Source organism: Bactrocera latifrons, unplaced genomic scaffold (genome assembly GCF_001853355.1).
Source record: "Bactrocera latifrons isolate USDA-ARS-PBARC rearing strain unplaced genomic scaffold, ASM185335v1 scaffold_206, whole genome shotgun sequence".
NCBI classification, from domain to species: Eukaryota; Metazoa; Arthropoda; class Insecta; order Diptera; family Tephritidae; genus Bactrocera; species Bactrocera latifrons.
The window spans coordinates 51,004-78,819 of NW_017535586.1; the positions used below are offsets into that span (position 1 = coordinate 51,004).

A 27,816-nucleotide genomic window follows, 5' to 3' on the forward strand; every position below is an offset into this window, starting at 1 on the left:
TTGCGTGGAGGTCGCGTTCTATCTGGAGTGCGCACGAGTCAAAGCAAACGAGCAAGTGAAACGAACATTAAATGTGCATACTCAATATACATACATATGTATACATATAAGTACATTAATAGGAGTGCTATATATAATTATAAATCGTGGGGCAGAATATGTCAAATCGTGTCAATCAATAATACAAACAGACTACACAGTGAGATGTAGCGGAATTGCGACGGAACTTAAAATTTTTAGAGGAAAATGATTAAGCATGTAATTGACAAAAAATTTAATGAGTATGTGTTTGATACAAAATGCAAATTTCATTTTTGTCTGAAGTTGTTTGAGCGAATTGACTACTGAAAGAAGAACGAAAAGCTAAATAAACAGTGCGAATAAGTTGATATGATTCTCTTTTGTGGTGAATGCCAATCCGTTGTCACCAGAACCTGATGAATGTAAATATAAGTATACACTTTGAATATAAGTAAATATGTATGTAAGTACGTTTGGATTATAACAATATACCGTAATATGATAAGGTAGATAAACAAAATATGCAAGACATCGTCTTTTATGCCACAATCAGCGTTCATTTGCAAACATACCTATTTGTGTTTATATTTTTTTTCAAGATAAACTTGGGCACGTACATATGTACATATATGATCATATATGTATGTATATCCTTATATGTTAGATATATATATACACACATACTTATAATTATATAAACACAGCTTTGCAAAACAAAATAATAATTATGTTAGTTATTGTTGTAAAACTTATATAGATATAGAGACGCATAAAACCGGAAACACATTAACCTGCCGACTAGATATGGTATATAATTTTAGCGTTTTGGGATTAGCCGTCAGTTTATTTGGTATTTAGGTATACTCATTATTTAATAAAAGAAATGTTTCTTCGTTAATGTAAAAATGTTAATAACTCTTAGTACAAAATCGGGAAACAGAGTCCTTTGCATACGCATAAAACGCTTTATTCATAAATAAGCGAAGTGCTCACTGTAACCAAGTGAGCCATTTTATACATTTTTGTCCTGCCCACCAATAAATTCAATAAATATTATAATAGTGCATACATAAATCTGCAAAAGTTATTAGCAAACAATATTAGAAAGCCCTATGAAATATAAGTATCGGGTATCTGAGTTTATAATAATAGTTTGGTCTTCTTCAGCCGTGATAAATTTGTGATCTTGAATTAGTTTTCAGGAAAACTATTATTTATTTGTGATCAAATAGTAATGTTATTTTTATCTCACACAAAACCATCAATCGTTTTAAAGTAATCACAAAAATGCTTAGGTTTACCTAAACTGCTGCAACGTAAATAATGTACGCATTGTATGCTGTTTTATTAACTTTTACCAACTATCGAACATCTAACGCGCGGTTTTCCACAGCGAAAACGTCGAAAACATAAGGATTACGTGCGAATAAATTCGGAAAAACTGGGGACAAAAGTTTTTTGCCTGGAAGTTGCTCGTACTCTGTTTTAACGTAAGTTTCATTGTCCATTAAAGCACAATAAAAATTTGGTAGCTTTTGGTAGGTGTGCAGTTTTATAGTTTCCGGCATAATTTATTAGACGATAGGTCATATTCGTACTCTTACGGCTAAATATATTTCAATCCAGCACTATCCTTGTATTTTCAACTCGTTTTTTGAGAAGAAATAATTTGGAAGGCCTTCCTTTAAATGTCTAACGACATTGCTATCATTGGGATCAAATGTAAATATTTATGATCACTTCCAAAATGCAGAAATATGTCAATTTTACCAAAATTATTCAACTGTTTCAATTACGACATTGCTGCTTATTATAAAATTGATCATTCAGTATAAGCCATCTTTCGTGCTAACTAATCAGATGAGATTGAGAGAAAGGGTATCGAAGTAAAGCTAGATGTAATATTTAAAAAAACGTTTTTTGTTTATGCATACCCATTTGTACGCTTCATAATGAAAAAATGAATACATACATACATATGCATGTTCGGTGTTCACATAATTTTTTTATTACAACAACTAAATTTCTAAAAAAGAATTCCTCTGTCATAGGGACAGTGAGCGTGCTCGAGCAAATGCCAAGTAAAATGTCTTCATATGTATGTAGGTATATGCATATATTTGTATATCTTAAATGCGACGACCGCGCGACCTGAGCCATCACCATTACCATGTATTTTTAGAATTATTTGCGATACAAACAGTCACACAAAAGAGTGCAAACAGCGGACAGAAACTGGCAACTGACTACACTCAAACATACTCATACATAGTACGTATACACTGTCATAATATGCTGGTACATACATATGTACATATAATAAGTCTATTAGGACCCAGAGGAACTCAGGGCATAAACTTTGTCATGTTACTATTTGTAGAGCATGGCGCAGGCATTGAAAATCGGAATAGATATTCGACTAACATTATAATAGACGAGCTTATAAGATGTTAAACACAATCAGACAAAGCTTAAACTGTTAAATACTGATTTAAACATTTCCCGGAGTGATTGCCTATTTTTCATTACAACATCGGAGCAAAATCTTTTTCGGTCCGATTGAATTCTCTAAAAAAAACTGAGGAAATAAATACGCGTGGGCAGGGAGCTTCTCCAGTTAACAATAGGAAAGCAAAAAAGTATCGGAATATTATAATAAATAAGACATGTAGCAAATACAATTTCTTTGTTTTATTTTATTTAGTTTGTGTTAATATAGTACATATTTTTATTACCCCTATTACAGTTGTCTTCACTCAGTTGAATTAAAGTTGAAGCAATTCAACTTCAGATCAATAAAAACTCTTTTTTATATAATTTTAATTTGGACTGAAGTAACACGCGACATATTACAAAACCGCTGTGGATAAACCACAACTGACGGAAGAGTAGCAAAACGTTGTAAAATTGATTTTACTCCAAAAGTATATTCCTAGGAATAGTAGATTTTAAGAACTCTTTATGTTCGAAATTAGTTTAATTTTTACTACATCTAAACTGTGTTTTGCCGATTTCAGTTTCGGAATTTTGAAGTAGCTTAAAATAATATTATAAATAAAATAGTAATTTATAATCTTGCAAACCGTTGTTACATATGTGGTATAATAGTTCTTTTACCTAACGGTTGTATGTATCAACTAAAGCTAATCGCGATAGATATTTGGCTATATACATATACTTGTATAAATTATCGGGATGATGAGATGGGTTGAAATCCGGATGACTGTCCGTTTGCCACACCCGCAAATCCAATTAACCGAAAATCTATAAAGTGCCATAACTAAGCACAAAATTAAAATATACTATAGAACTGTCGCAGTAGCAAGCAGCATCTGGGGGCAAAAATTTTTGAAGCAATAAATTTTGAAAATAATATGTTTAATGAACATGTCTCCCAAAACCACCAAAGGGATAACAACCAAATTTGCTTATTACAAATATTTTAAGAACCCGTATCGGACGACGCTCGTGCAACGCCCAATTTTTAGTGAAATTGCATATCTCGGGACCTGATCGACCGATTTCGACTAAATTTATTTGGCAAATTTTATCAGAGATAATTTGAACGAAATATCACCAAAATAATGTCTGTGTTACGCCATTGGAAAGTAATCATGTCCGGTTATAGGAATCGCTTTTGTATGAAAATAATAATGAAAACGTTGTTTTCAGGAAATTTGTCCAGTTATGGAAGATGTCTTCATAGCCGGATTGTCTATAATGGAGAATTTCACTGTATATGCATATCGATTGTTTAGAGGTACTGGGTCCAAATATGTACATACATATGACTTACAAGTGTTTAGACGCATTCTTACATATGTATTTATAAATATAAATATATAAAGAAGAGAGTTTGCGTCGGAGGTCACATAAATTCGATTAGCAGAATTGGAGTTACGCAGCAACCTCTCGTATACGGCAGTTATCTAGCGGTTGCTGCATACCCACACTTTGTATATGCATGTCCTATATGTACGAATTATGTGCATATGTTAATATGTAAAATGCATTTCATATTAAAATTCGTTGAGTGACTATACATTGAGTGTTGATTAGTCAATGCTCTTGAACTCTGACCAAGTGACCTCCATTGAACCTTCCAAACCTATAGACAGTCACACATTTAGTTGTTGGTGCATTTTTTAGTATTCGTACAATCACTTGGTGTGTCACAAAACGTGCTTTTATTTAAGTAGTCATAGAAATACATTTGTATATGCGTATACATATATGTACTTGTGTATATAGTTGTGGCTGTACTGATAGGTATTTGGTGTGCATGATATTGTAAGAGTATAATATGTGGACTTGTTGTTATTGCGAAGCTTATAATGCGCATATGCACTTAATGCTAATACAGGCTACGACCGAGTAGAACAGTGCCAACCCGCTGATCCTCATTCCCTTCTACAACTCAAACCGATTTTGACTTAATTCCACATTCAGCCACAAAGTGTTTCGCATGCATGCCAAGTTTGTTACTTCATTGCTTTTACTTACATATTTCGCTATTATTGTTTTTGTTTAGGGCAATGGTTGCCGGGGCCATTGAGGCTGAACATGTCATTTTTATTCGTTTCACAGTACCCCGCCATGTCAAGAAAATGAGTAGTGCGGAAGAGATACAAAAAGCAAAGTAAAATTATCAGCACCCGCAACAAAAACCAACAACTGGCAGAGAAATGTGAATGAATAAACCGAAGTGCATTTTATTGTCAATGTAAATGAATTTAAGAGTAGCACTCTAAAATTTCCATCTTCTCATATGTATTTTTATATAATTTTGTGCGACTTTTTATAATTGCTTTAGGTTAAGTACATGCCCACATATGAATATATGTATGTATGTTAACCCATTGTGGAATTTAGATGATATTTTAATATTCTGGTACCATGTATAGTTTGACAAACTTAATAGCTATGTACATATATTGGATATGTGGTGTACTCACAGTCAGTGAAATGCCAAATCAGTGTTTACAATATTTGACACCAGTTGCTCATTTACTCTTCATCACTCTTAATTCTCATATAAGAGACACTAAAAATGTTGAGTTATAGTACAAGTACCCGATCGGCTGTAAATGATATTTCCTTTCATTTTTTATATTTTACCTTTCATTTCCAATGAATTTCATCCTACTTTGATTTTTTGTTGCTTTTAAAAATGTTTCAAATATAGAAGCAACGTATTCGAAAAAACATGTAACATTATTAAAAAAAAGCTAACTCAAAAGTAGAACTTTTGCAAATTTTAAGTCATATTCATGAGAATCATAAGTAATAAGCTTAGAATTAAAAAAGGTTTATTCAGTCGAATTTGATTATGTACCTAAGTGTCATTTCTACTTCTTAAATATGAAACCAGTTTCTGTTTAATCAAGTTTTAGGATTGGATTGACTTAAATAACAACAAAGTATTGTTTAAATGAGGTAATTAATGTTTTTAAAACACAGTGATCCTCGATAATTTTGAATTTAATTTTTGACACATAAAATTGTTTATAAGATTTGTAAATTAAATTTGAACTATAGCTTTAATAAAAAAATTGAAGTAATGCCAGGATAACAAACATACGATCCGAAATGCCATTAATTAGTCAAATTGTTTATGTATTACAAACCTACACATGTTAGCAGATATCTTTGCAATACAGTCTTTCTAAAATTTTTAACTAGTTTGGAAACGTTGGCATCACTGGTAAATTCAACAGTTGGTTTCTCTCAGTTGTTATGCTCAACTCTCCCGCTCTATCTTATCAGTTTGCCATGGGTTGGGGATTGTTGGAGCATATTTTGAACAATTTGGAAGTTCATCTCACAGTTGTGGCGCGTGTGTTGTGCGGAGAGTACAATTGTATTTGTTATCGCAGTTGACATATGTATGTCGAAGTTTTCCGTTTTATTTTTTTTATCACACAAATACAACAGTGAATGAAAACGCGGAAATACTTTAGTGCCTCATAACAATATTTAATTAAAAATATGTAACGAATATACATACATACATTCAAATGATTTTCATTAGATTACTTGAAGTTACAAACACAAAATCTACAAATTTTTTGGGAAAAATATAAATTATTCGATATTTCATAGTATATTGTTTTGTCGACTCGGGTGTTGAAAACTTCACAATAAAGGTCGTTATTTAGTTATAATTATTATTACTATAATTGCATCATATCGCCAACTTATAGTTGGTTATGTACATACATACGTATACGTATGTACATACAAACATAAAGAATGAAACACGTGACTACTCTATACCTGTATGTACACACATATCAATGTTCGTATATACTTGTAGTATACGATACTAACAGTAGTAATTCTTGAGAGTAAACGATTGGTGAGAAATTTTATTGATAAGAGGAACAAACCTATGTCGATTTCCACGGAATAATGATGTTATCACAATTAATAGTAATAATTATTTTATCAGAATCAATTTAAGAAAGTATAAAATAATATATATGTTCAACATAATATACATACATTTGTATGTATACTGATAATTACGTATATCTTAGAAGTAATCATTGCGTACACATGCACATATGTACATATGTACTACTGTGATCAAATTGAAAGGTAAATTTGGTCCATTTCATCTCCTTCAAAGTAATCACCCCACGCTGCAATACACTTATGTGTGCCAACGAATTTTCCAGTTATCATAGCACTTGGAAAAATCCTCCGTCGTCGGTGTCTACTTTTAAAGCCTCACAAAACGATGCGTACCTCAAATACTAATGAATATTTTCACGTAAAATTTAGCATAGATGTCACTAACAGTACTACCAACTTACAGAAAATATCGATTCGAATAACACGCGAAGAATAACCTTTCACCTTTCAATTTGATTGCAGTAGTATGTCTTTAAAAATACAACAAAAGCAACAATCATTTATTAAATAAATACAACTATGTGCCGTTCCATTAAAATACTGAAAATCAACACAAATGATCAGATTGCTGAAATTTGATAAAGAAGTACACAACTAAATTACTAATTCTCCTCATTTCTAATTTTCTTAAATAATAACGAATATAGATTTTTAAAAGTGAGCAACAAACTATTATAGGGAAAGCTATCAGAAAACTTCGCAACTACTTTTGTATAATTCATTTCCGTTTCCTTGGTATCAGTCCATCTTTAAAAATTTTTACTACATTTGAATAATTTTGTCAAAAATTTGCATTATGTGAAAAAATAAGCATGGTTTAGGTGAGTTTTTATCTGACTAAAGTCTCTGTTAGTAGGTCGATTATAATACCAATTGTGTTGTAATCAATTCATTGACACGTTCCCAACAATAAGTAAGGAAAGGCTAAGTTCGGGTGCAACCGGACATTTTATACTTCATCAACTCCTGAGGATCAAAGCATTGAACATATTTTTAGGCATTGGGAAACACTTTCATTATTTATTATTCGACGAAATCGTGAATGGATTACAATAAAATTTAGTATTTTATTAAGTTGCATTATACGTCATACACTCACTTAATTTGATTGTTATATTTTACTTCGTGTCAGCTAAAGTTACACTAAAATCATACACAAATGTGACATATATATAAACTCAACCGAAGAAGCTAAATTTATTATACTGAATTGACGAGAAAAACCCAAAATTCATTATATTAGCTATATGAGGTTAAGACCGAAGTCTAGATCAACTCCGTGAATATTGAAGGCTAAACTTCTGTTTAATTTTGTAATTTTTAAGAAAATGTGTTCATATAATTTTATTAAAATATCACACTTTTCAGCCCAGTCTAATCGGTTTAAAGTCAGGTTGAAAGTCAAAAATTTATATAGAGAGTATATTGCGTTCTTGTTGCAACAACCTTTGACATCACGCTTTTTGTAGTTTGTAACAAAACTGTTATATGGGGAGTGGGCGTGGTTATTATCCGATTTCACCAAATATCTCTCTGTATATAATATAATACTAGACCCGCGACTTCGACCGCACAAGTTTTTTCGTTTTCTCCCGTTAGTTATATGCCTACCCCCTAAGTACGATGTCGTGATTATTTATAGCCTATGACCATTTCTAGGTTATCATCTATCACCATATCAAATTTCATCAAAATCCGTTCAGCCGTTTAGGCGTGAAAGAGTAACAGTTACTTTATCATTTATAATATTATTATGGATGTGCATTAAACGTATTAAAAGGCACCGCCACGCACATTTTCTTAAATCCAATCGTTTCGTAGTCCAACGAAGTGGAGCTGGAGTATTTTCGTCCATTCGGACGTTATTACTCATCAGATATTGTCAGCGTTGCATTTCGAGGCTGATATTGTTGTTTCTGTTAAGGGATCAGTATCATCTTTTTTATATATTTTTTTTTTACATTTTCTGATACGCTTAGAACTAATATAGAAACCCACTTTACCATTGGAAGGCTTCGAAAAAGGCCCAAAAATAATAATATCGCTCGACGTTCAAAGCGCTCGGAGTGCACACCTCAAACTTTAAACGCGTTTTTCTCAAAACACACTTTTTTAAACTGGCGGACATGATTCCGGTCGAACTACTCAACCGATTTGCCTTTTTTTTTAATGTTCACAAAACGCCTGGCTATCGTCCCTATATTTTTTTTTATAATTTATTGACAAGTTATGACAAAATTTATGTAAAAAAACATGGGGAAAAAACGTCAATTACAATTTTATTTATCAACATTTTTTCATGGTTCTACTAGGAACGACAACCATTCACGTACTTTTTGAGAATAAATTGGTTTTTTATGCTTCAGATCATCCAAACGTGAGAAGTCGTGTCCGCTAGTAAAAAACGCATCTCATTCACTCAGCCATTTCTCCGACAGATGTAATCAAATCTGGAGAAAGCAAAACTAACGGAGTGGTTGTTGAGGCCAATGGATCATGTAATTTTTTTATTATATCAATATAATTTTATGTATATTATTATATTTTTCTTTTGCGGTGTGTGTCGATCACCACATGGGTCTTTTCCCCGATTTGGGGTATGGTCAATTGTTGCTTTCCCAGGCCTAAAGCCACATTCCAATCAGTTTGTTGACGAAGAGCTGTAATTATTCACACAATATGCTCGATAAAGCATTATACGCGATACTGAGGAGGCTTATCACGCGGTAGTTGGCGCAGGTTGTGGGGTCTTTCTTTGTGTGGATTGGGCAGAGCACACTTAATTTCCAATCGTTGTGCTTTCGTCCGACCATATTCTACAAAAATGCTGATGCATGCTCCTTATCAATTCTTCGCCGCCGTTTTTAATAGCTCGGCTGAGAATGCATCGGCCCCCCGCTTTGTTTTTCTTCAGGCAGGTAATTGCTACTCGAACTGCTTCATGGTCGGGCAATGTAACGTCTGCTCCATCGTCATTTGGGAATCGGACTTTATGCTTTCACCGCTATTCAGCAGGCCGGAGAAGTGTTCCCTCCATAACTTTAGTATGCTCTGGATACCAGTAGGCAGTCTGTTTTCTCTCTGCTGATACGGCACTCCTCATCGTACCAGCTGTTCTTTTGCCTTTCTCCAAAACCAATGGTTTCGTTTGCAACTGTAACAACCAATGTTTAACCAATTAAGTAATTAAAATGTCTATGTATTTAGTTTCAGCCACGGTTTTACCTTTAAACATTTTTAAGCTAAACTTTTGCAACTTCTAATTGAATGATAATTTATTTTATCTCTCGTGCCTGCTCATCTCACCGAAATTGTATAATATATAAGTAGTACTTCTAACTTTAGGTTTAAAATAAGCAAGGTCACACTAAGTTTCCTTCTGTTAAATGTCGTTTTGAATCCTATAACCTCACTCCACTCTTGCAACTTCTAAGAGAGGCCTCCATCTGATAAGGTTAATATTCTTCGGTTATAACCTATCGTAATTTTTTATCAAAAATCCTATTATGACTAAACTTAAGGTTCCAAACATACTTCACCATTATTGGCTTATTTGTTTTTGAGCCACTTCATTGTAGAAAATAGTTTTTAAATAAACTACGAGCCAACGAGTCACATAAAAATCTCGTATATACATTATATATACTTTTATATATTATATTACACCTATGCCCAATTGCCAATTAAGATTCGTCTGGTGAGTTAACTGACACCACCAACGTCTATAGCTTTGCGACGAACACATACATATGTACGCCTTTATATGTGTACATATGTAGGTATATGTATATCAAGGTATGCATATAAATTTTCTTATCGTCGAACCTGGGAAACTTTTGTTTGAACTTCAATACGTTAAAATTAAATACTCCCTGATCTTTTTTATGTTCACATGTTCGTAAAAAGATCAGGCAAAAGCAAAGCAGGTATAAAATTAAAATTAGTAAGGTGACTTTGACATAAGACGTGATCGTATGTAATGTGTTCTCTCAAACTGAAGACACAGTCAGTTATGTACGAGCAACATGAGGTAGAGAACTGTCCGATTGTAAATACATATGTATGTATGTATGTATATGAATAATGAATCGACAATTGAACATAAAACATTTCCCATGATTAGAAGTTTTATATATTAGAAGGTATTGAAAATTATGATATATAAATTTATAGTTCAGATATTCCTTAATACTTTGATTTCTATAATTGTGAGGCAAAAACTATTTGCTGATATATACATTTCTTTTCTACATTCCAAAAGGAACGATCATTTTGAAAATAATTTTATATTCTTGCAACATATTGCTACAGAGTACAATAGTTTTATTCACCTAATGATTGACTATTTCACCTAAAAATAATCGAGTTAGATATAGGGTTTATATACATAAATGATCGTAATGATGAGATGAGTTGTCTCTCAGTCGGGCGGACGGACTTGAATAAAACTTAAGATATTGTGGATGGGAGTAATTGGACTATGCTCATAAAATACTAATAATCGGAAAATTATTAATTGGCGTAACTAAGCAGAAAATTAAAATATAAAACTGTTAATTAGTACAACGGATCATGGCTTGTGTTTTGAAAATATTTGGAAAGCGAGCGTCAAAATTGGACAATGAGTACCGAATATTTTGACCAGGGTACCTATGGCTGACTTTTTATCGCATATATCTATCAATGTGTGAGATACATAATTGACACTCTGGGGTAATCCTTTCTTGACAAAGGGTTGAATTGAGTTAAGGGATATTGATACCCATATATGTACCTAATTACTAACTTTTTACCGCATATTATATCGGGCAGCGTGTGAGAGTCCATATAAAAAATTTGCACAACAGCAGGGTCTTATATATGTATGTATAATGATTTTCGTTTTACTAACAAACTTTATGTCGAATATGAAATATGGTTTCCGATCTTCTGGTTGAAATTTCGCACCTTACGATAATCCCTTAGCTTTGATTCTTGCAAGTTGCATTATTATTAATGTTCGGTGTCACTTAGCACTTAGCCATTCCTTACTTGATTATACCTAAAATTGAATAAATCTTTATCTTGTATAATATTGAATACACCATACACTCCAAGCTTTAAGCAGTTTATTTATGTCTTGCAAATGTTTCCATACTAAATATTTGTAAAATTATACCAACTTTTGAGCAGTTGTAAAGTTGAACAAATACTATACATATATATTTGTGCGTCTGCAATTATTTATTTTTAACATTTTGTTTTAATATAAAATCTGCAAAATTGTAACATTTATTCATATAATAATTTCCAAATAACGACATTTCAACATTCTAATTGATTTTTGTCCAATTGGAAAAGAGGTGTATGCACAAAACACACCAATAATAGGGAAGATGAAAACAAGAATCAAATTAAGCCATGAGAAGTTAAATTTTACAAGATGAGTGTTGGAACTGCTGTTGCCAATTTAATTGGATGTATGGCTGTAATAATATTTTGGACACATAAGAGCTACCGATAAGAACGATGTATTATACATATTTATAGTATATGCATATACATACATACAGATGTGTACATGTTATCTTGTGTTTTGTATGTATAAGTATAGCCCGGTTTAATATATATATGTATGTATGTATATAGTATGTATGTAGATGGTATATATGACTAATAAAAACTAAAGTAGTTTATTTTATATTTTTATTACACTTAACGTGGTCGAGTTTTTTGTTCTAAAAATTGTATTCAAGTAGAAACTATGTGCATACATATTCATATAAATATATGTATATTTCAAAGATCTCAGTCAAAGATACGTTAACAAAAATAAATGCATGGATTTTATTTAATGATCTATTTATGGATCATTCAGCAACTCAATTTATCAAATAAATTTTTCTGATAAATGGTTAATCGTCTATGACAAAAATTCAAATTTGGATAAACTTTGTAATTTCAATCCGAATATGTTATTGATCATACAATATATGATACATTTCAAAATATACTCCATTTGACAAATTATAATATACATAAATATGTATGTAATATGTAAATATCGATCAATTTTTTCCGAATAACTCAAAATGTATGCCCTAAAGACAGCGCAGATATAATACAGAATTATTTAGAGAATATAATAAAGGATGTCACGTGGCACGTGTTAAGAGTTGCGGCTACTGAGTACGTAGTGTAATCGAAAAAATGCGATAATGGGGTCAACGTTGAACGGTTCTGAACTTTCGATCATGCAAACGCAGTGTGCTAACAAAATATAGTACTGAGCATCAAGCAACAAACGCTTACAACGCATAGTCAATCAATATTATACTTAGTACAGTTAAGATATGTGATTTAATCTGCTAAGAGCAACGAGTACATATGAAATGTAATTACATATATATGTATATAATACGATAACTATGTCGTGTCATGGAACGATTGGGTATACTAGTTTTGTTCACCTATCGGTTGTACGTATCACCTAAAACTAATCGAGATAGGTATAGGGTTATGTATATTTATATACATATGTATATACATATATAAATGTATATGTATGTATGTATATATGTATATATATAATTGGAGTTGAGGGCTTCGTCTTCATCTGCTTCCCCCGGCAGGTACTTCGTCGAATACTGCGTCTTGTAATTCGCTGAACTATGTCAATGTCGTCGAATATCTCATACAACTCATCGTTTTATGTTATTGCTAACAGTATTATTGAGCTCATTATGTTAGGCCTCGATTCATCCTTGGACATTGATAATAAAAGTCTGTACCTTAAAATTTAATAAAAGAAATTAACTATTTAGTTCGGGGCAGTCAAATATATGAATTGGTTTTATGTAGACTTTCTTTACGAAGTTTAACAATAATAATGTTCTAAATTATTTTTATTTGAGCTTTATTGAAAATAAGAGAAAAACATTCGCATTATAATATTAACTGCAATAACGAAACTATTATATTCAGATGCAAATACAAACATATAATTCATGTATGTATATACGCTTATTTATTAGTTTTAGCACCCTGCATCATTGATTTCGGTCCAAGCATGTTCTGTGGTTTTACCCAATCATTAAATTGCCGTTCGGTTAAGTAACCTAAATTTATTGCTTCTTCTTTAAGAGTAGTCCCATTCTTGTGAGCTGTTTTAGCTATTTGTGCCGCCTTATCGTAACCAATATGCGGGTTTAATGCTGTCACTAGCATTAAAGACTCGTTCATTATCTTATTGATGCGGTCTTTGTTCGGTTGAATATCTTTTATGCAATTGCAGGTAAAAGTCCGACTGGCATCAGAGAGTAAACGAATAGAACGGAGAACATTCGAGACCACCAATGGTTTGAAAACATTCAATTCGAAATGACCGTTCGATCCTCCTATGGTAACTGCGACGTGATTACCAATCACTTGTCCGGCAACCATCGTAATTGCCTCGCATTGTGTGGGGTTTACTTTCCCTGGCATAATTGAGCTACCTGGTTCATTTTCGGGTAACATCAGCTCACCAAAGCCACATCGTGGTCCAGAACCGAGAAAACGTATATCGTTAGCTATTTTAAACACACTGCATGCTATTGTGTTCAACACTCCACTTACTTCTACCATCGTATCGCGTGCTGCTAGCGCTTCGAATTTATTCGGTGCCGATACAAATGGTAAGCATGTCAATTCGCTAATTCTTTTTGCAACTTTCTCGGCAAAACCTTCAGGTGCGTTGAGTCCTGTTCCTACAGCGGTTCCGCCAAGAGCAATTTCATATACACGAGGAAGACATGCATCGATTCGTTGAAGAGCATAAGTAATTTGTTGTGTATAACCACTGAACTCCTGACCCAGTGTTAAAGGTACAGCATCCATTGTATGTGTTCGTCCTATTTTTACAATATCCTTGAACTCTTCCGATTTCAATTTTAAACCTTCTCGCATAAATTCAATATTCGGTTTTAGTGTATTTACTAGTTGCATTGCCACAGAAATATGAATTGCAGCGGGGAACGTGTCATTTGAGCTCTGCGACATATTTACATGATCATTTGGATGGACAGGTTTTTTTGAGCCCAATTCACCACCCATTAGTTCGATAGCACGATTACTGATAACTTCATTACAGTTCATATTTGTTTGCGTACCAGATCCTGTTTGCCAAATAACTAAAGGGAAGTGGTCTTTGTATAATTTACCAGATATTAACTCGTCGCAAGCCTTAGAAATATTTTCAGCTATTTTGCTATTCAACCCATATTCTCTGTTCACCTCGGCTGAGGCTTTTTTTAATATTCCCATTGCTATTATTATTTCTTTTGGCATTTGCTCCCTTTTTCCTCCAATTGGGAAATTTATTTTTGAACGAAGAGTTTGAGCTCCATAATACTTATCAGCAGGAACTTGCAGCTCCCCAAAAGTATCGGTTTCCTTTCGATATTTTATATCTTTTGTTTTATCGCTATTAGTTGTACTACCAAAATTCTTCCCTTTATTATGAGTATCATTGAAAAATGTTCTTCTTTCCTTTAATGTTGGCGACACGAATCTAAGATTTTTAAAAACCATTTTGAGCATAGAAACTGAATGAATGTGTGCATAAGTATACCTACATATTTATTTTTATTTTGAAATTTGAATCAGTGACGGAATAGAAAAATATACTGAGTAAAGATCAAACAAATTTTGTATTTCTGTAAGGGTTAGTTCTAAGTTCTTAGAATTTTCTATTCAGCTTAATATTCAAATTATGTATTACTCGGATTTAACATTATAAAAGTTTAAGTTAGCGATTTAGTTAGACATCACAGGCCACAATAAAGTAAATTTTTGTACAGCTGATACACTGGTACTATAAAACGATACATATAAGTAAAGCAATGTTTTAGGATAGTAAACTTTATAAAATAAGGACAGCAAACAGTAAAGCAGAACTAATTGCACTCTTATGTACTGAAGCGATACGGCGTGCAGCCACCACAAGCAACAAACGGTACATTGCACATTAATGGGAATTCTTAACACCAATTGCTAACCAACTTACCTGTTGCCGCAAGATTGCGAAGAAATTACTTCAATACTGCACTGGATGTGCCGGTTCGATTGCTATCTAAACGACAACTAAGCAACAACATTAATCATACAATGCAGTTGTAAAATAATGTAAAACAAAATTCGCTCGCCATAGCTAAAGTCATACATTTAGACAAGGATAAAAAAATTAAATTCATTATGAACCAGTTACTTACAAAAAATAAATAAAAGAATAAACTATATTGAAACTACGAGCTCGATTCGGCTGAACAGTATTTTTCTAAGAGAATCTCCTACGCTTGAAATTACTTGAGTCATCTCTAAACCAATTTCAATGGTGGTATATCTTCCAATAATAAGCGAAATCCGTGCGTACCGCAGTAATCCTTATATTGACTCCATATATATCCGGTAAATTTCATTCAAAAAATCTATGTTTTAACGGTTCCGTCGGAATTTAGCCTTACTTCTATACATTTTCTTCAGAAACACATGTTTCCGTAATACTCCATAAAAAAAGAAATATGAGATGAAAAGATTTTGCCCTGCCTGAAAGATCAATAGAATAATGTCAATGTTTCATGACATTTCTTTCCAACTATCCGCAAGCTACTGGCTTCAATGCTTCATTACTCTGATAGTTTTGTTTACAAAGGAAAAATACGAATTTCTTGTTTTGATAAAATCGAAGGATATGGAGATTGTGAGGCAGAATATTTTCATTAAATAAAATACTCTTTTATTGTTAGGCCAAAGGCTTTTCTATGCATTATATGTGTACACATATGTATGTAACCAAATTTTTATGTTTGCTTCAATGAGTAAAACTATGCATTTAAACAAACTTCGTGTATTTAAAAAAAGCAATAAATTTATTGAAATAAACTTTATTATAATGTTTGTGAAATAATTAGTTACACTAGACTAATAATGACCATGCCTTGAATGTAAGTAAAGCACCATCTGAATTATGCAGCGAAGCATTATAAGTAAACATGCAATCGAATTAACTTAACCACGAGAAACGTAGCTTAATTATAAGTTAAAGTAGAAGAAAATGTAGTTTGCACAAATTAGTTTTTATATTTACCACAGATCGTTGGTACAGGATTTATTAACTAAGTACGTACCATATATGTATGTCTATACATATGTATATTATGTATTAGGTTGTCAAAAAAGTCTTGCTTTATTTTCGCTAGTTGGCGCTGAGAGTGCGTAGTTCTAGTTTTATTCGKCGCATCGGGTTATGCTATACCTTTTTGGAAAGCTCATTTCACGCGCTAACACGTGTTTGATTGATTGTCGTTTCTTTTAAGTCGTTCGTGAGTTATAGCGTCGCAAGCATGGAGCAAAATAAAGAGAAAATATGGCATATTTTACACTACTACTACGATAAAGGCAAAAATGCATCTCAAGCCGCCAATAAAATTTGTGCAGTTTTTTGACCCGATACAGTTTCCATTTCCACTGCACAACGATGGTTTCAACGTTTTCGTTCTGGTGTAGAGGTGGTCGAAAATGCGTCACGCTCCGGAAGGCCTGTCGTAGAAAATTGCGATAAAATCGCTGAATTGGTCGAAAGAGACCGGCATTGTAGCAGCCGTAGCATCGGTCAAGAGCTGGACATGAGTCATCACAAACAATATATTAAGAATGATACTATATATGCAATGAAATAGATTTATTTAAATTTTAATACTCTTTCAACCAGGTGCAACAGAGTGTTAAGGTTTTGTCCACCTAACGCTTGTACGTAAATAAAAATAGATATAGGGTTATATATTGTAAATAAATGATCAGAATGACAAGAAAAGTTGAAATCCGTCCGTCCGTCCGTGCAAGCTGTAACTTAAGTAAAAACTGAGATGTCTCGATGAATACATCTTAGTACAAAAAAGTTACGAGTTCGTAGATGGGCGCAATCTGACCGCTGCCACGCCAACAAATCGTTATTAACCGAAACCCTATAAAGCGGCATGACTAAATACTAAATTAAGATAAAAACTCTAATTTGGTAAAGAAGATCGCAGTAGCCAGGGGCATCTTTAGGCAAACATTTCCGAAAAAGTACAAATCTCCTAAACCATTTAAGCTACAACAACCAAATTTACTAAGTACAAATCTTATATGAACATCTGCCCCAGTGTGAAAACGGATGAAATCGAAGCATAACCCTGCTCACTCCGCATATAACGGAACTGTTAAAAACTATTAAAAGCACCATAAAACAATAACTAAATACGTCAGATACGTTAAAATTTATCTCCGAGATATGAGTAATATCGGTCGATGTATGGGATATACAGTTGAAATTCAGAGAGAATCCTTTCTTAGCAATAGTATTTCCGTGTATCAACTGTGTGTTATGTATGTATGTGTTAAATCGGATCAACACATTCCGGCCTTCCTGGTGACTTTATGCTGCAATATTTGGGTTATCTCAATGGAACTTACAAAGCGTGTTTTACTCATAACAGCGTATCTTTGTGCGTAAAATAAATAAAATTGGACGAAAACTTGGTCTATCTTCCATATTAGTAATATCAGAATTTTCCGACATCCGGCTGACTTTACTCGATGTGATTGGTGGTTGTATGTAATGTACCTTTATGAAACCCAGGGAAATTTTTTGCAGTAATTCAGTAGATAACTTCGGATTGATACTACGTCAACTAAAATATACTACATATAATCCTTTTGTTGACATATTACTCCTTAAGGTATATCCCTGGCTTTGTTTTCTCCAAGTTGGAAGTGTATAAAAGTTCGGCTGCACCCGAACTTAGACCTTCCTTACTTGCTTTTCTTTCATATTGAATATTCCTACTATAATATATTAGAGTTTTCTCGTACTATTAGTACATTAAGTACTTCGATGTTGCTGTTGTAATTAGTCGAAATTGAGCGAGCATCAACTATGACCGAAACAGTATTAATGTATGTACATACCTATGCAAATTTAAAGCCACAGTGATTTAATAAAGTCACATTCCAGTCCTTAATTTTTATTTCACTCTGTTTTATTATGTGTATACATATGTATATGCACAGTATAACATGATGTGAGATAATGGACGTTCCAATATACAGTATGTGGTCAGTCATGCAGATTTTGCAAAGATAAAAAAAACTATTAAGAGAAATTAATTTATACACTACATATATTTCATCTTGGTCTTCTTTGCGAGTGTGAAAAAATATTAAACTGAAACTAACATAAATTTTTAATATAAATTCTAAATATTTAAGAACTAGGATTTCATTAGACATAAAAATAAAGTCACAACCCAAAAAGAGCTTTTGTTTTAACAACTCTGTTTAAAACATATTTTAAAATTAATATTTCGTAGAACATCCTTTATTAATAATTACGTCCATGCAACGTTTTGGGTTCGTGTGTATTTGTCTATGTCACCTTTCATTGCTCTCATTGATTAGACCATCTTCTAGGCATGACACTGTACATACATTCATATGTATAGTAAATACACATTTAGACGAATATCTGTGTGTACATAAGATATTACAAAAAGTGGCAATGAACTTTGTCAACATGGTACAAACAGCGTGCCATTTATACGTACAGATTTTGTATACACACATATTTTTGTATAAAAGCAATAATAAGTAGTCATCATAATGGTACTCAAATGTTCTGTTATGAACGGATTGGTATTATTGATTCTTGCTGCTTATTAAAAGGCATCTCCACATTGCTTACGATAGCTGGCGAGCTACGAGTGAAAATAATATAAAAGTACTTTGAGAGCAGGTTTGTTTAATGTGGTTCTCAGCCCTGGTTACACTATAGTCTCAAAACTGTTCCGCTAGTGTGTACATACATTTCTATTGTGGCCCTGGTGATCATTCTCACAGTTAGGTAATTCGTCAGTTCATAATCGCAAATCGTCATTTGGCACTTAGCACCATCGACATATGTATAAACATATATGTATGTATATATGCATGCTACGTATGTATGTATGCCCAAACTAACTAAAAATAACAAACAAAAAATAAGAAATATTAATTCTGTTTACCTAAATATAAACGCATATGGTGATTATCCATATGCATGTAGATTATAGTTGATGGTCTACTATAGTCACAAATTTAAACTTACATTGATTCACTTTCATAAAATGTAGATAGATATCCAAGTATGAATAAATATATTTCATTAAAACTAGCCACTTCAGTGAAATTTTTGGCAAAGAACTCACCATAAAGTTTGTACCCTGCATTTGGGTTTTCCTTTACTTTAAATACTTAATAAAGCTCTTCATGTACATATGCATATGTACATACATAGATTCTTCTATAAATGAGTGGATTTATCATTAAAAATGCTTTAAAAAATATGCATTTTAGATTTCCTTAGAAATGACGATAATAAATACTAATTACATTCCGAAATTCCTAAACATGAAAGGCAATGAAATTGTTTAACAAATAACAGTAAGAGTAGTATTATTATTTAACTAAAGAGAATATCATTATATAGATTTATGTATGTATGTGTATATTGATTTATCTCGGTTTACACCAATTGCAGAAGTACTCGTACACCCAATGATATTATAAAGCAGTCATCAATTGCAGTGCCTAACGACAACAAACAGACTTTCTTATCATTCATCAACATCTGCACTGTGAGATCTCACCACGCCTGTTGAGCAAGCAAAAGCAGCAATCACAAACCGTTTGGCGACGGTAATGATTTTGTGATGTGTAAATCACTATATACAAAACAAATCTGTAATACAACAGAGATTTTTCATCAATTAATAATTACGCTAACTTCAACAGTAGCGGTGATAGCTGTGCCAATAGATCATGGATAAATTGTTATAGTTTATAACCGAATCAATAACAACAAAATATAAGCAGATCGCATAACAGTTATAAAAAATTTGATTATTTGCGCTGCCATTATTATCAGATATTGCAGGTTTTACTGCTATTAACATCGGTCTTAGTTGTCCAAAAAATGATCAGTGAACAGTCTCTAACGCTGGCTTTTCGTGGTGGATTTAGTTTAATCGATAAGCAATTGAGGGGTGTTGGTGCAAATCCGATTACTTCCTCTTCAACCACAAGGGCTGTCGCCTATCAATATTTGGACTTAGCAGCGTCATCGGAGATCAGTAATGTATTAAATATGGAGTCAGCGGCAAGTAGTACAATTAAAAATTGTAACACTAATTCAAATATCGTTAACCGGAATAACTGCAGTAATAATATAAACAGCAAAGTAATGATTAATCAAGTGCCTAATGCTCTCAGTGTTTCTGCTGGTGGTGTAGCTAATGCAAACAGTTCTTATCAGAAACATTGCCCCCAATCGGAATCATTGCAAACAAATCCTCAAAAACAACAAACAGCTCAAAAGAAACAACTACAAAATAACTCTAACAATGTGAAGAGTGAAAGACTTAGTCCAGGCACTAACGGAGATCATCAGTCATCAATATCGAGGTATAATAAAAATTGGAAAATGTGCATATTATAATGACTTCAGATGCACTGTAGCTTTAACACGCAAACCCGCCACTATATGTACATATAACTTAATTTGAAAATTTAACCGGTCAAAGGTTTGCATCCAACAGGAAGTGTTTTACTAGTTCTTTCTATCCATTGTTTTATACTAATAATCTTCAGGTCAAATTAGAGTTACTTAAGAAGGAAAACATACCTTTATGGAAGATCTTTATATTGATTTTTATCGGTCAAAATGAATGGGAGCTGTATGCTGTAGTGATCCGATCTCAACAATTTGTTCGGAGATTTTAGCGTTGCATTGGGCAATAATCTCAAAATTTCAGATCGATATCTCAAAAACTGAGGGACTAGTTCGCATTTATACAGACAGACGGACATGACAAAATCAACTCAGCTCGCAACCCTGTATATGTATGTATACTTTGTATGATCTCCAACGTTTTCTTCTATGTGTAACAAACTTCGTGGAAAAATTAAAATACTCTACTCAGGGTATAAAAATACGAATTTGCCAAGTTTAGCTATTTAGAAAATAAAATGTTGTAGATATTATATCTTAAAAGTAAGAAAATAAATAGAGCTTATGCGACTCTTAGCATATTTGAAAACATTTAATTAAACATAATTAATAATTTATGAATTATAGAAACCAAACAAGACTATGGTATCTTAAAAAAAAATACTTCCATCTTTGCTTACTTTTATGGAATTACATAAATATAGAAATGTATACGTGAGTATAGTATATTAATATTCATGAGTGATATATCACTGAACACCTACATACTACATATGAAATACACATGTATATCATGAGTAAAAACAGAAGGACTAACACTTAAATTATAATTATTCCAATATCTTATGTTCTTCATTTTGCATATTATATTAAATTTTCTTATATTGACATATCGTTTATATGTATTTTTTTCTTTCATTCACGGACATTCAGATCCCGAAGCACCACACCTTCATCGTTCCGTGGTCCTTCGCCACAACAAATTTCTTCAGAAGCCCTAATGCCACTAACTTCGCTCTTACGTATTCAAGAAGTCACGTCTGGGCATCAAACTCCTTGCGTTACTGCCGCTAGTACCGATACAGCTAATTTAGGAAACACAACGACTGTGTTCCAGACAGATTTCTCGTCGAGGAACTATTCCGATATTATGCGCAGTTTAGCAGCGAAATATAATGATGTCAACGCAATAAAGTAAGGATAAAATCATATATATAGTGAAAACTGTATTTAATAGTCCTTGGTTTTACTAAAATTTGTTAGCTCCATTTCGACTCGTTGTAATCCATTTTTTGATACTACATCGCCGACTTCTTCTATTCCTATTGTCAACAAAAATGTAAATCAGAAAAGTGGCAATAGAAACGTTGTTGGAGCTTTGTCGGGTCCCTTGACGAGTAAAGATGCATCGCCTCAATTGATACCTCGATTATCCATGTCTCAAGGTGATGTAGCGGTAGCGGCTGCAGCCGCTTCGTTTCTAAGTAGTCTTCCATTCTCACAAAATGTATGCCTCCCAATGATCGATATGAGCAGTACTCAAGCGTTGATTACTTTGGTAAGCTGTTTATTAAAAATGTAAAAATCTTGCATTTTCATTTTTACATTAGAACTTCTTGTCCAAAATATTATCTCCATTGGTATTAATGTAGGCGCGTGCAGCTAAAGAAGCAGAGGTACAGACCATACTTCGCACCTTCCAGCAAGACTCGAAACAAATGAACTCCAATTCAATCTTATCGCATCCTAACCTTGGTGTAGCATTGCAACAAGCCGCTCAATATGTATCTCCTGCACTCAGTCTTCCTGTGCTGCAGAAACAGCAGCAGATTGCACCTTCACAACAGTCTAGTCCTCTACATAAATTAATATCTGCTTCGACTAGCTCCACTATTTCAACATCCAAAAGAAAATCAACAGCTCCCTCAAGCACAACGACCGTACCGCTTGATTTGAGCTCTCAACCACCAGCGACTAAAAGATTTAAGGTGGAATTGAACACAGCAAGTCAAAGTAACGAATCATATGGGTTGAATGTATCTATGGGACGTGTGTCATCAAATGAAATAAAAGTTTCCTCATCACCAATATCTGAAAACAAATTTGTCACTGATTCCACGAAGAATAATGCCCGCTTGTCCTTTTCACCAGAACTATCCACACCATGCAATACTGCTATTCTAAAATGTCAAGCTGAAAGTGTGGAAATTGCCCAATGGACAGTGGATGACGTGTGCGCTTTTGTAGGCGATATTGATATCTGCGCGGACTACGTTCAGGTACGTTCGTATATTTATACTTATCGTATAACTGTTCTTCTTACCAATTTTATTAATTAACTCAAAATTTTTTATTAACTATACATTTCTTTTATGGCACTTTTTATCTTTAAACAAGTGCTACTTTTAATAAGCAGTACAGTTATTGTAAACTTCGATTCCCTAAAAATAAGAGTCGTAAATAAGAATTGCGATTCTTTGCGAGTAAATCAAAATAAAAACATCGTCATCTAAGCATAGTTGTTTGAACGACTTATTCTGAGACACTTTATATGCAGGCCAAGATCTTACATTTTGCACCCATTCACATTAATGTGCATAAATGTGTTCATCATTCATTCTTCAAGAACTGGATATTTGACACTACTATTACTATTACTGTATATGTGTACATATGTACAATATAAATAGATATGCTTGTCTTCGTAAATATTTCTTTAACTCAAGTATATAGAAAATGCAGTGGCCATTAAGTATAGCCAGCTATCACATTCTAGAGCGCTAGGCTGTCCATGCATCGTCAAATATGCGTAGTCGACCTATGTTGGCTGGACTTGAAGCTGCATGTCACACCGCTTTTGAACTAAATTGGAAAGCAGTTGGAGTAAGAATATTAAATTATATTTATGGCTACGACGACACTTGAATATCTCGTTGAGATGTTGCCATCAGTAGCGCAACGGATGCTGTCGATTTTCATATACATACATATATACACACAGATACTATATTTTTCTATGTGTTGTTACATATGTACATACTTTGTTACTGTTCATGCGCTTGTCAAATACCTGATATCGTCGTACACCTCCGTATAACCACTTTGGTAAACTTGTATTTGCAATGTTACGCCTTTATTATATCCGCCGGGTCGTTTACTTTGCTAGGTAACTCACCTTCATTTCTCCTTGCTATGTAAGTAATGGTAACACTGTGTATATAAATATAGGTACATACATGTATGTTATTGCTGTTTATTGCCTGGTCCTACTTTTGTTTGATCAGCAAACCATGGCTTATATATTGTTAGATCTAAATGTATAATAAAAACGGAAATGAAAATTATGTATGACATTCGATGTACTTAGAGAGTGTAACAAATTTGGCAACATGCTACCGTTTGCGTTAGAGGTTCAATACCATTTGTGCAATGATTTTCAAATCCCATTCCTCTCTTTCATCATTTTCGGAGTTTTTTTATCAAAAATGTCGATTCGTATTTTCAGTCCAACCTCCTCATTAGCGATTCACATCGATTGTACAAAGTTGCTCCTCGTGTTAGTCAATCAATCAGCGAGTTAAGCAAAGATAAACTTTAGCACCTAGATTTATTTCCGTTGGAAAGTACAAACGGTCTCGTTACAATTTGACATTCCGCTTGCTATGAGAATTCCATTAACAAAGAATCTTTGATAGGCATGTTGCCAATGATTATGGTGCACATTGTATTACTTACCTAAAAATCAAAATTTAGGTTAAGATATTTGTTTAATTTCATGTAAACTAAGGGGGATATCCATAACCATAAACGCACTACACTACCCTTAAATTTGTAACTTATGCAAATCAAAAGAAAGCTTAATAATACAAGTATATGTACATATATAGTAATTATTTATTAACATGTTTGTATCAATAAAAATAAAACTATTATAATTTGTTTTATGCAGCATTTTCGTGATCAATGCATTGATGGCAGTGGATTACCCTTGCTAACTGAAGATCATTTGCTTAATTCCTTGGGTATGAAATTAGGACCCGCATTAAAATTACGGTCAAAATTAGCGAAGAGACTCGGTGGTCCATGCCCATGTGTGGCATGCATTACACGAGCACGGCAAATGCTAGTTTTACAAGCAGAATCTATGAATGATCAACCAAAGACAGCTATAACAATGTCTACCGAGTGTTCTCCAACAGAAATTAGTACTATAAGATGTGAGGAAAGTATTGAACTTCCCAAACTCAAAGATACAATTGATTCAACAAAAGAAACCTTTAAAAATATACAGAAGGGTTCGCAAAATCAGCAGTTACTTGGGGAAGGACGAGAAACGAAGAGATGCAGCATTAATGACAATAATGAAAGAACCAACAATTGTAGCTCACTTAAAGTACAAATATGCGCCAACATATATAAAAATGAAGCAAACAACAACCATCACAACAATGACGAAGTAAATGTTGAGAATTTTATTACCGGAAGAAACGTTAATGACAAAACATCTGGTTACGTTCTCAATACCACTTTTAAACAACAATCTAATGATATCTGTTTAAGTAATATAAAAAGTTCTTCTAACAGCAACGTCGCACTGGGAAGTCAGATTGGAAATTTATCAGAAGAAGGTAGTTAGTCTTAGATCTATTACTGCTTTTGTTTACAATTTGAATAAAGTTCTTTTTTTAAATTTTCATGTGTACAAGAGACAACATTTTATCAGTTTTTGAAAATTTTTTGGAGTAAAATATGTATAAAAAAAACAAAACTCTAACACTCTCAAAAACCTAGCAATAGTTGTTAATTTTAATTTTCTCTTAATAAATATAGTAAAGCATAAAATGTGTATAATAATAGTCAGTCCATTTGTGCATGTCGCAGTAAGAATTTTCATAATTTGTAGTAAGGCGAGCATGCCGATAACTTTTAATTTAATAGTAGATTTTACATCTCTACCGATTGCATAAATCTTACAAAAAATTAAATTGAGAATTTATTAGCTATTATTAAGGGCGGGTAAGGTTTTAAAGGTCAACAAAGAAATTTTTTACGAATTTATTTCTTATATAGATTGCGTAATTTTATTCGGACCTTTTGCACATTATAGAACATACTTTTGAGAATCTAGGGAAATTTTTTCATGCAGAAATATTGAAGCATAAGCCGGTAACAGAGTTTTTCGTCTTAAGAAAAAATCACTTTGCGGTGGTCACCATAACTCGGCTGAAAATTATCCGAAAATAAAAAACCAAGAAAAATTAGTCAGGTTAATCAAATCGTCCCCCTATCGTTCTCTGATAATTTTTCTTTCATTTGCCGKCAATTTAAAGTGAAAAAACAAAAAATTTTAAAAACGAGGAGGGCGAGGTATTTTATGTGTCAAAAATGTCTACAAAGTTTGAAATGAATCGGTAAGGTAGTTTTGAAATGACAGAAGTAGTTTTGAGAAAAACGTGTCTAAAATTTATAAACTAAAAAAGTGAGAATATACCCTATATTGTCAAAAGTGTGCTCAATAATGAACGAAAGGTCCGAATAAAATTTCTCGCAAAAAAGTAATTTTTTCTTACCATTAAAACTTTACCTCCCCTCTTTAAGCAAAATAACTAATCATAGTACTTTTAAAATTTGACGATGAAAAAACAAATAGAATAAATAAAATTCGAGAGCGAATGGATGTAGCATAATTGTAAAATATAAATGTAATGTAACAATAACTAAAGCACTTTTAAAAATGTTCGCGTTCAACTACAAACGAGACTACGAAATTTTCACTGTTCAGCCGTTTAATAAATGTAAATATTTACATATATAAAGCATTTATATCTACTCATATTTATGAGTCGTAAAGATTTCATAAATCATAAATTTTGATTTCCAGTTTTTTAAATAGTATATTCTTTTATATTGGTTGCTCTTCATTGAATGTACATTTAGCAATATAAGTGAATATTATAAACAACAAGAGATCAAAGTCTTCCACTGATATTGTTATAAATAAAATATTTAAGCAGGAATCTTGAAATATATAATATGTATATGTAATTTCTTTTAAAGACAAGAGTACATATATGCAAAATTTTTTGAAGGATTCTTGTAATTATTATTAAAATGAATATTATTTCATTTATATGCTGTCACTATACTTGTGAGTAATTTTTAAAGCCGAAATCATTTATTAGTCAAATTAATATGCAAACTACCTTCTGTATCCACCCTATAAAAAGTACTTAAGTTTCTAGAAACATTCAGTTTAGAATGTAATCTTTAGTGTAATGTTCGTTTATATTTAAGGAATAAGCAATATAGTCAACTTTGATACAATACACATATTATACATATATATATTTTAATAAATTACTGATTTATTGATAAGTTATTTATTGCTAGTCAGTATAAGATTATCAATATTTAAAGATATAATCGTGCGCTTTATGCAAAATGCCAAAATTTGTTCAACATATCTTTATGAAATTAAAATATCCTTAGCACTCATAAGTCGAAGTCTTTTAAATACCGATTTCAGTTTGATGCTCTACTATGTACATAGATCGACGTAGTCAATTTCAGTTAAATTTGTACAGAAATCTTACATTATATCTTTTATGTACAGTACTTGTCCAAAAACTTACGAACGAAAGCAAAAATTTAAAGCTTTTAAGGGGCGACAAAATATTGAATATGATTCAATACTAAAATATAATAATTTAGGTTTAAAGTATATAGCATTAAAAAAATTTTTTTTTTTCTAAAATACGTTAAATATTTATGTTTTTATTAATAATTAAAGTTAGAGCTCTGCATATTTTTTTCTTCGTTCGTAATTTATTGGACAA

General features: G+C 32.6%; 2 protein-coding genes across 9 annotated transcripts; one reads left to right on the forward strand and one right to left on the reverse strand.

Annotated features, from left to right (window-relative positions):
- On the forward strand, positions 1-27,000 carry LOC108968229 (platelet binding protein GspB). Of its 8 annotated transcripts, none has more exons than XM_018932128.1 (7): positions 1-484; positions 20,012-20,934; positions 21,914-22,174; positions 22,244-22,538; positions 22,633-23,259; positions 24,930-25,608; positions 25,687-27,000. In XM_018932128.1, the coding sequence occupies exons 2-7, from the start codon at positions 20,447-20,449 to the stop codon at positions 25,752-25,754; spliced, it is 2,418 nt and encodes an 805-aa protein (XP_018787673.1). In that variant the 5' UTR covers positions 1-484; positions 20,012-20,446; the 3' UTR covers positions 25,755-27,000. The 8 variants fall into 8 exon arrangements, with proteins under 8 accessions (XP_018787673.1, XP_018787671.1, XP_018787679.1 ...); XM_018932126.1 differs by having other exon boundaries at positions 1-443; XM_018932127.1 differs by lacking the exon at positions 1-484 and adding an exon at positions 5,786-6,167.
- Positions 13,295-16,571, reverse strand: LOC108968231 (fumarate hydratase, mitochondrial-like). The gene has a single exon (XM_018932135.1). The coding sequence runs from the start codon at positions 14,995-14,997 to the stop codon at positions 13,441-13,443; it is 1,557 nt and encodes a 518-aa protein (XP_018787680.1). The 5' UTR covers positions 14,998-16,571; the 3' UTR covers positions 13,295-13,440.
- Positions 27,001-27,816: the final 816 nt, after the last annotated feature.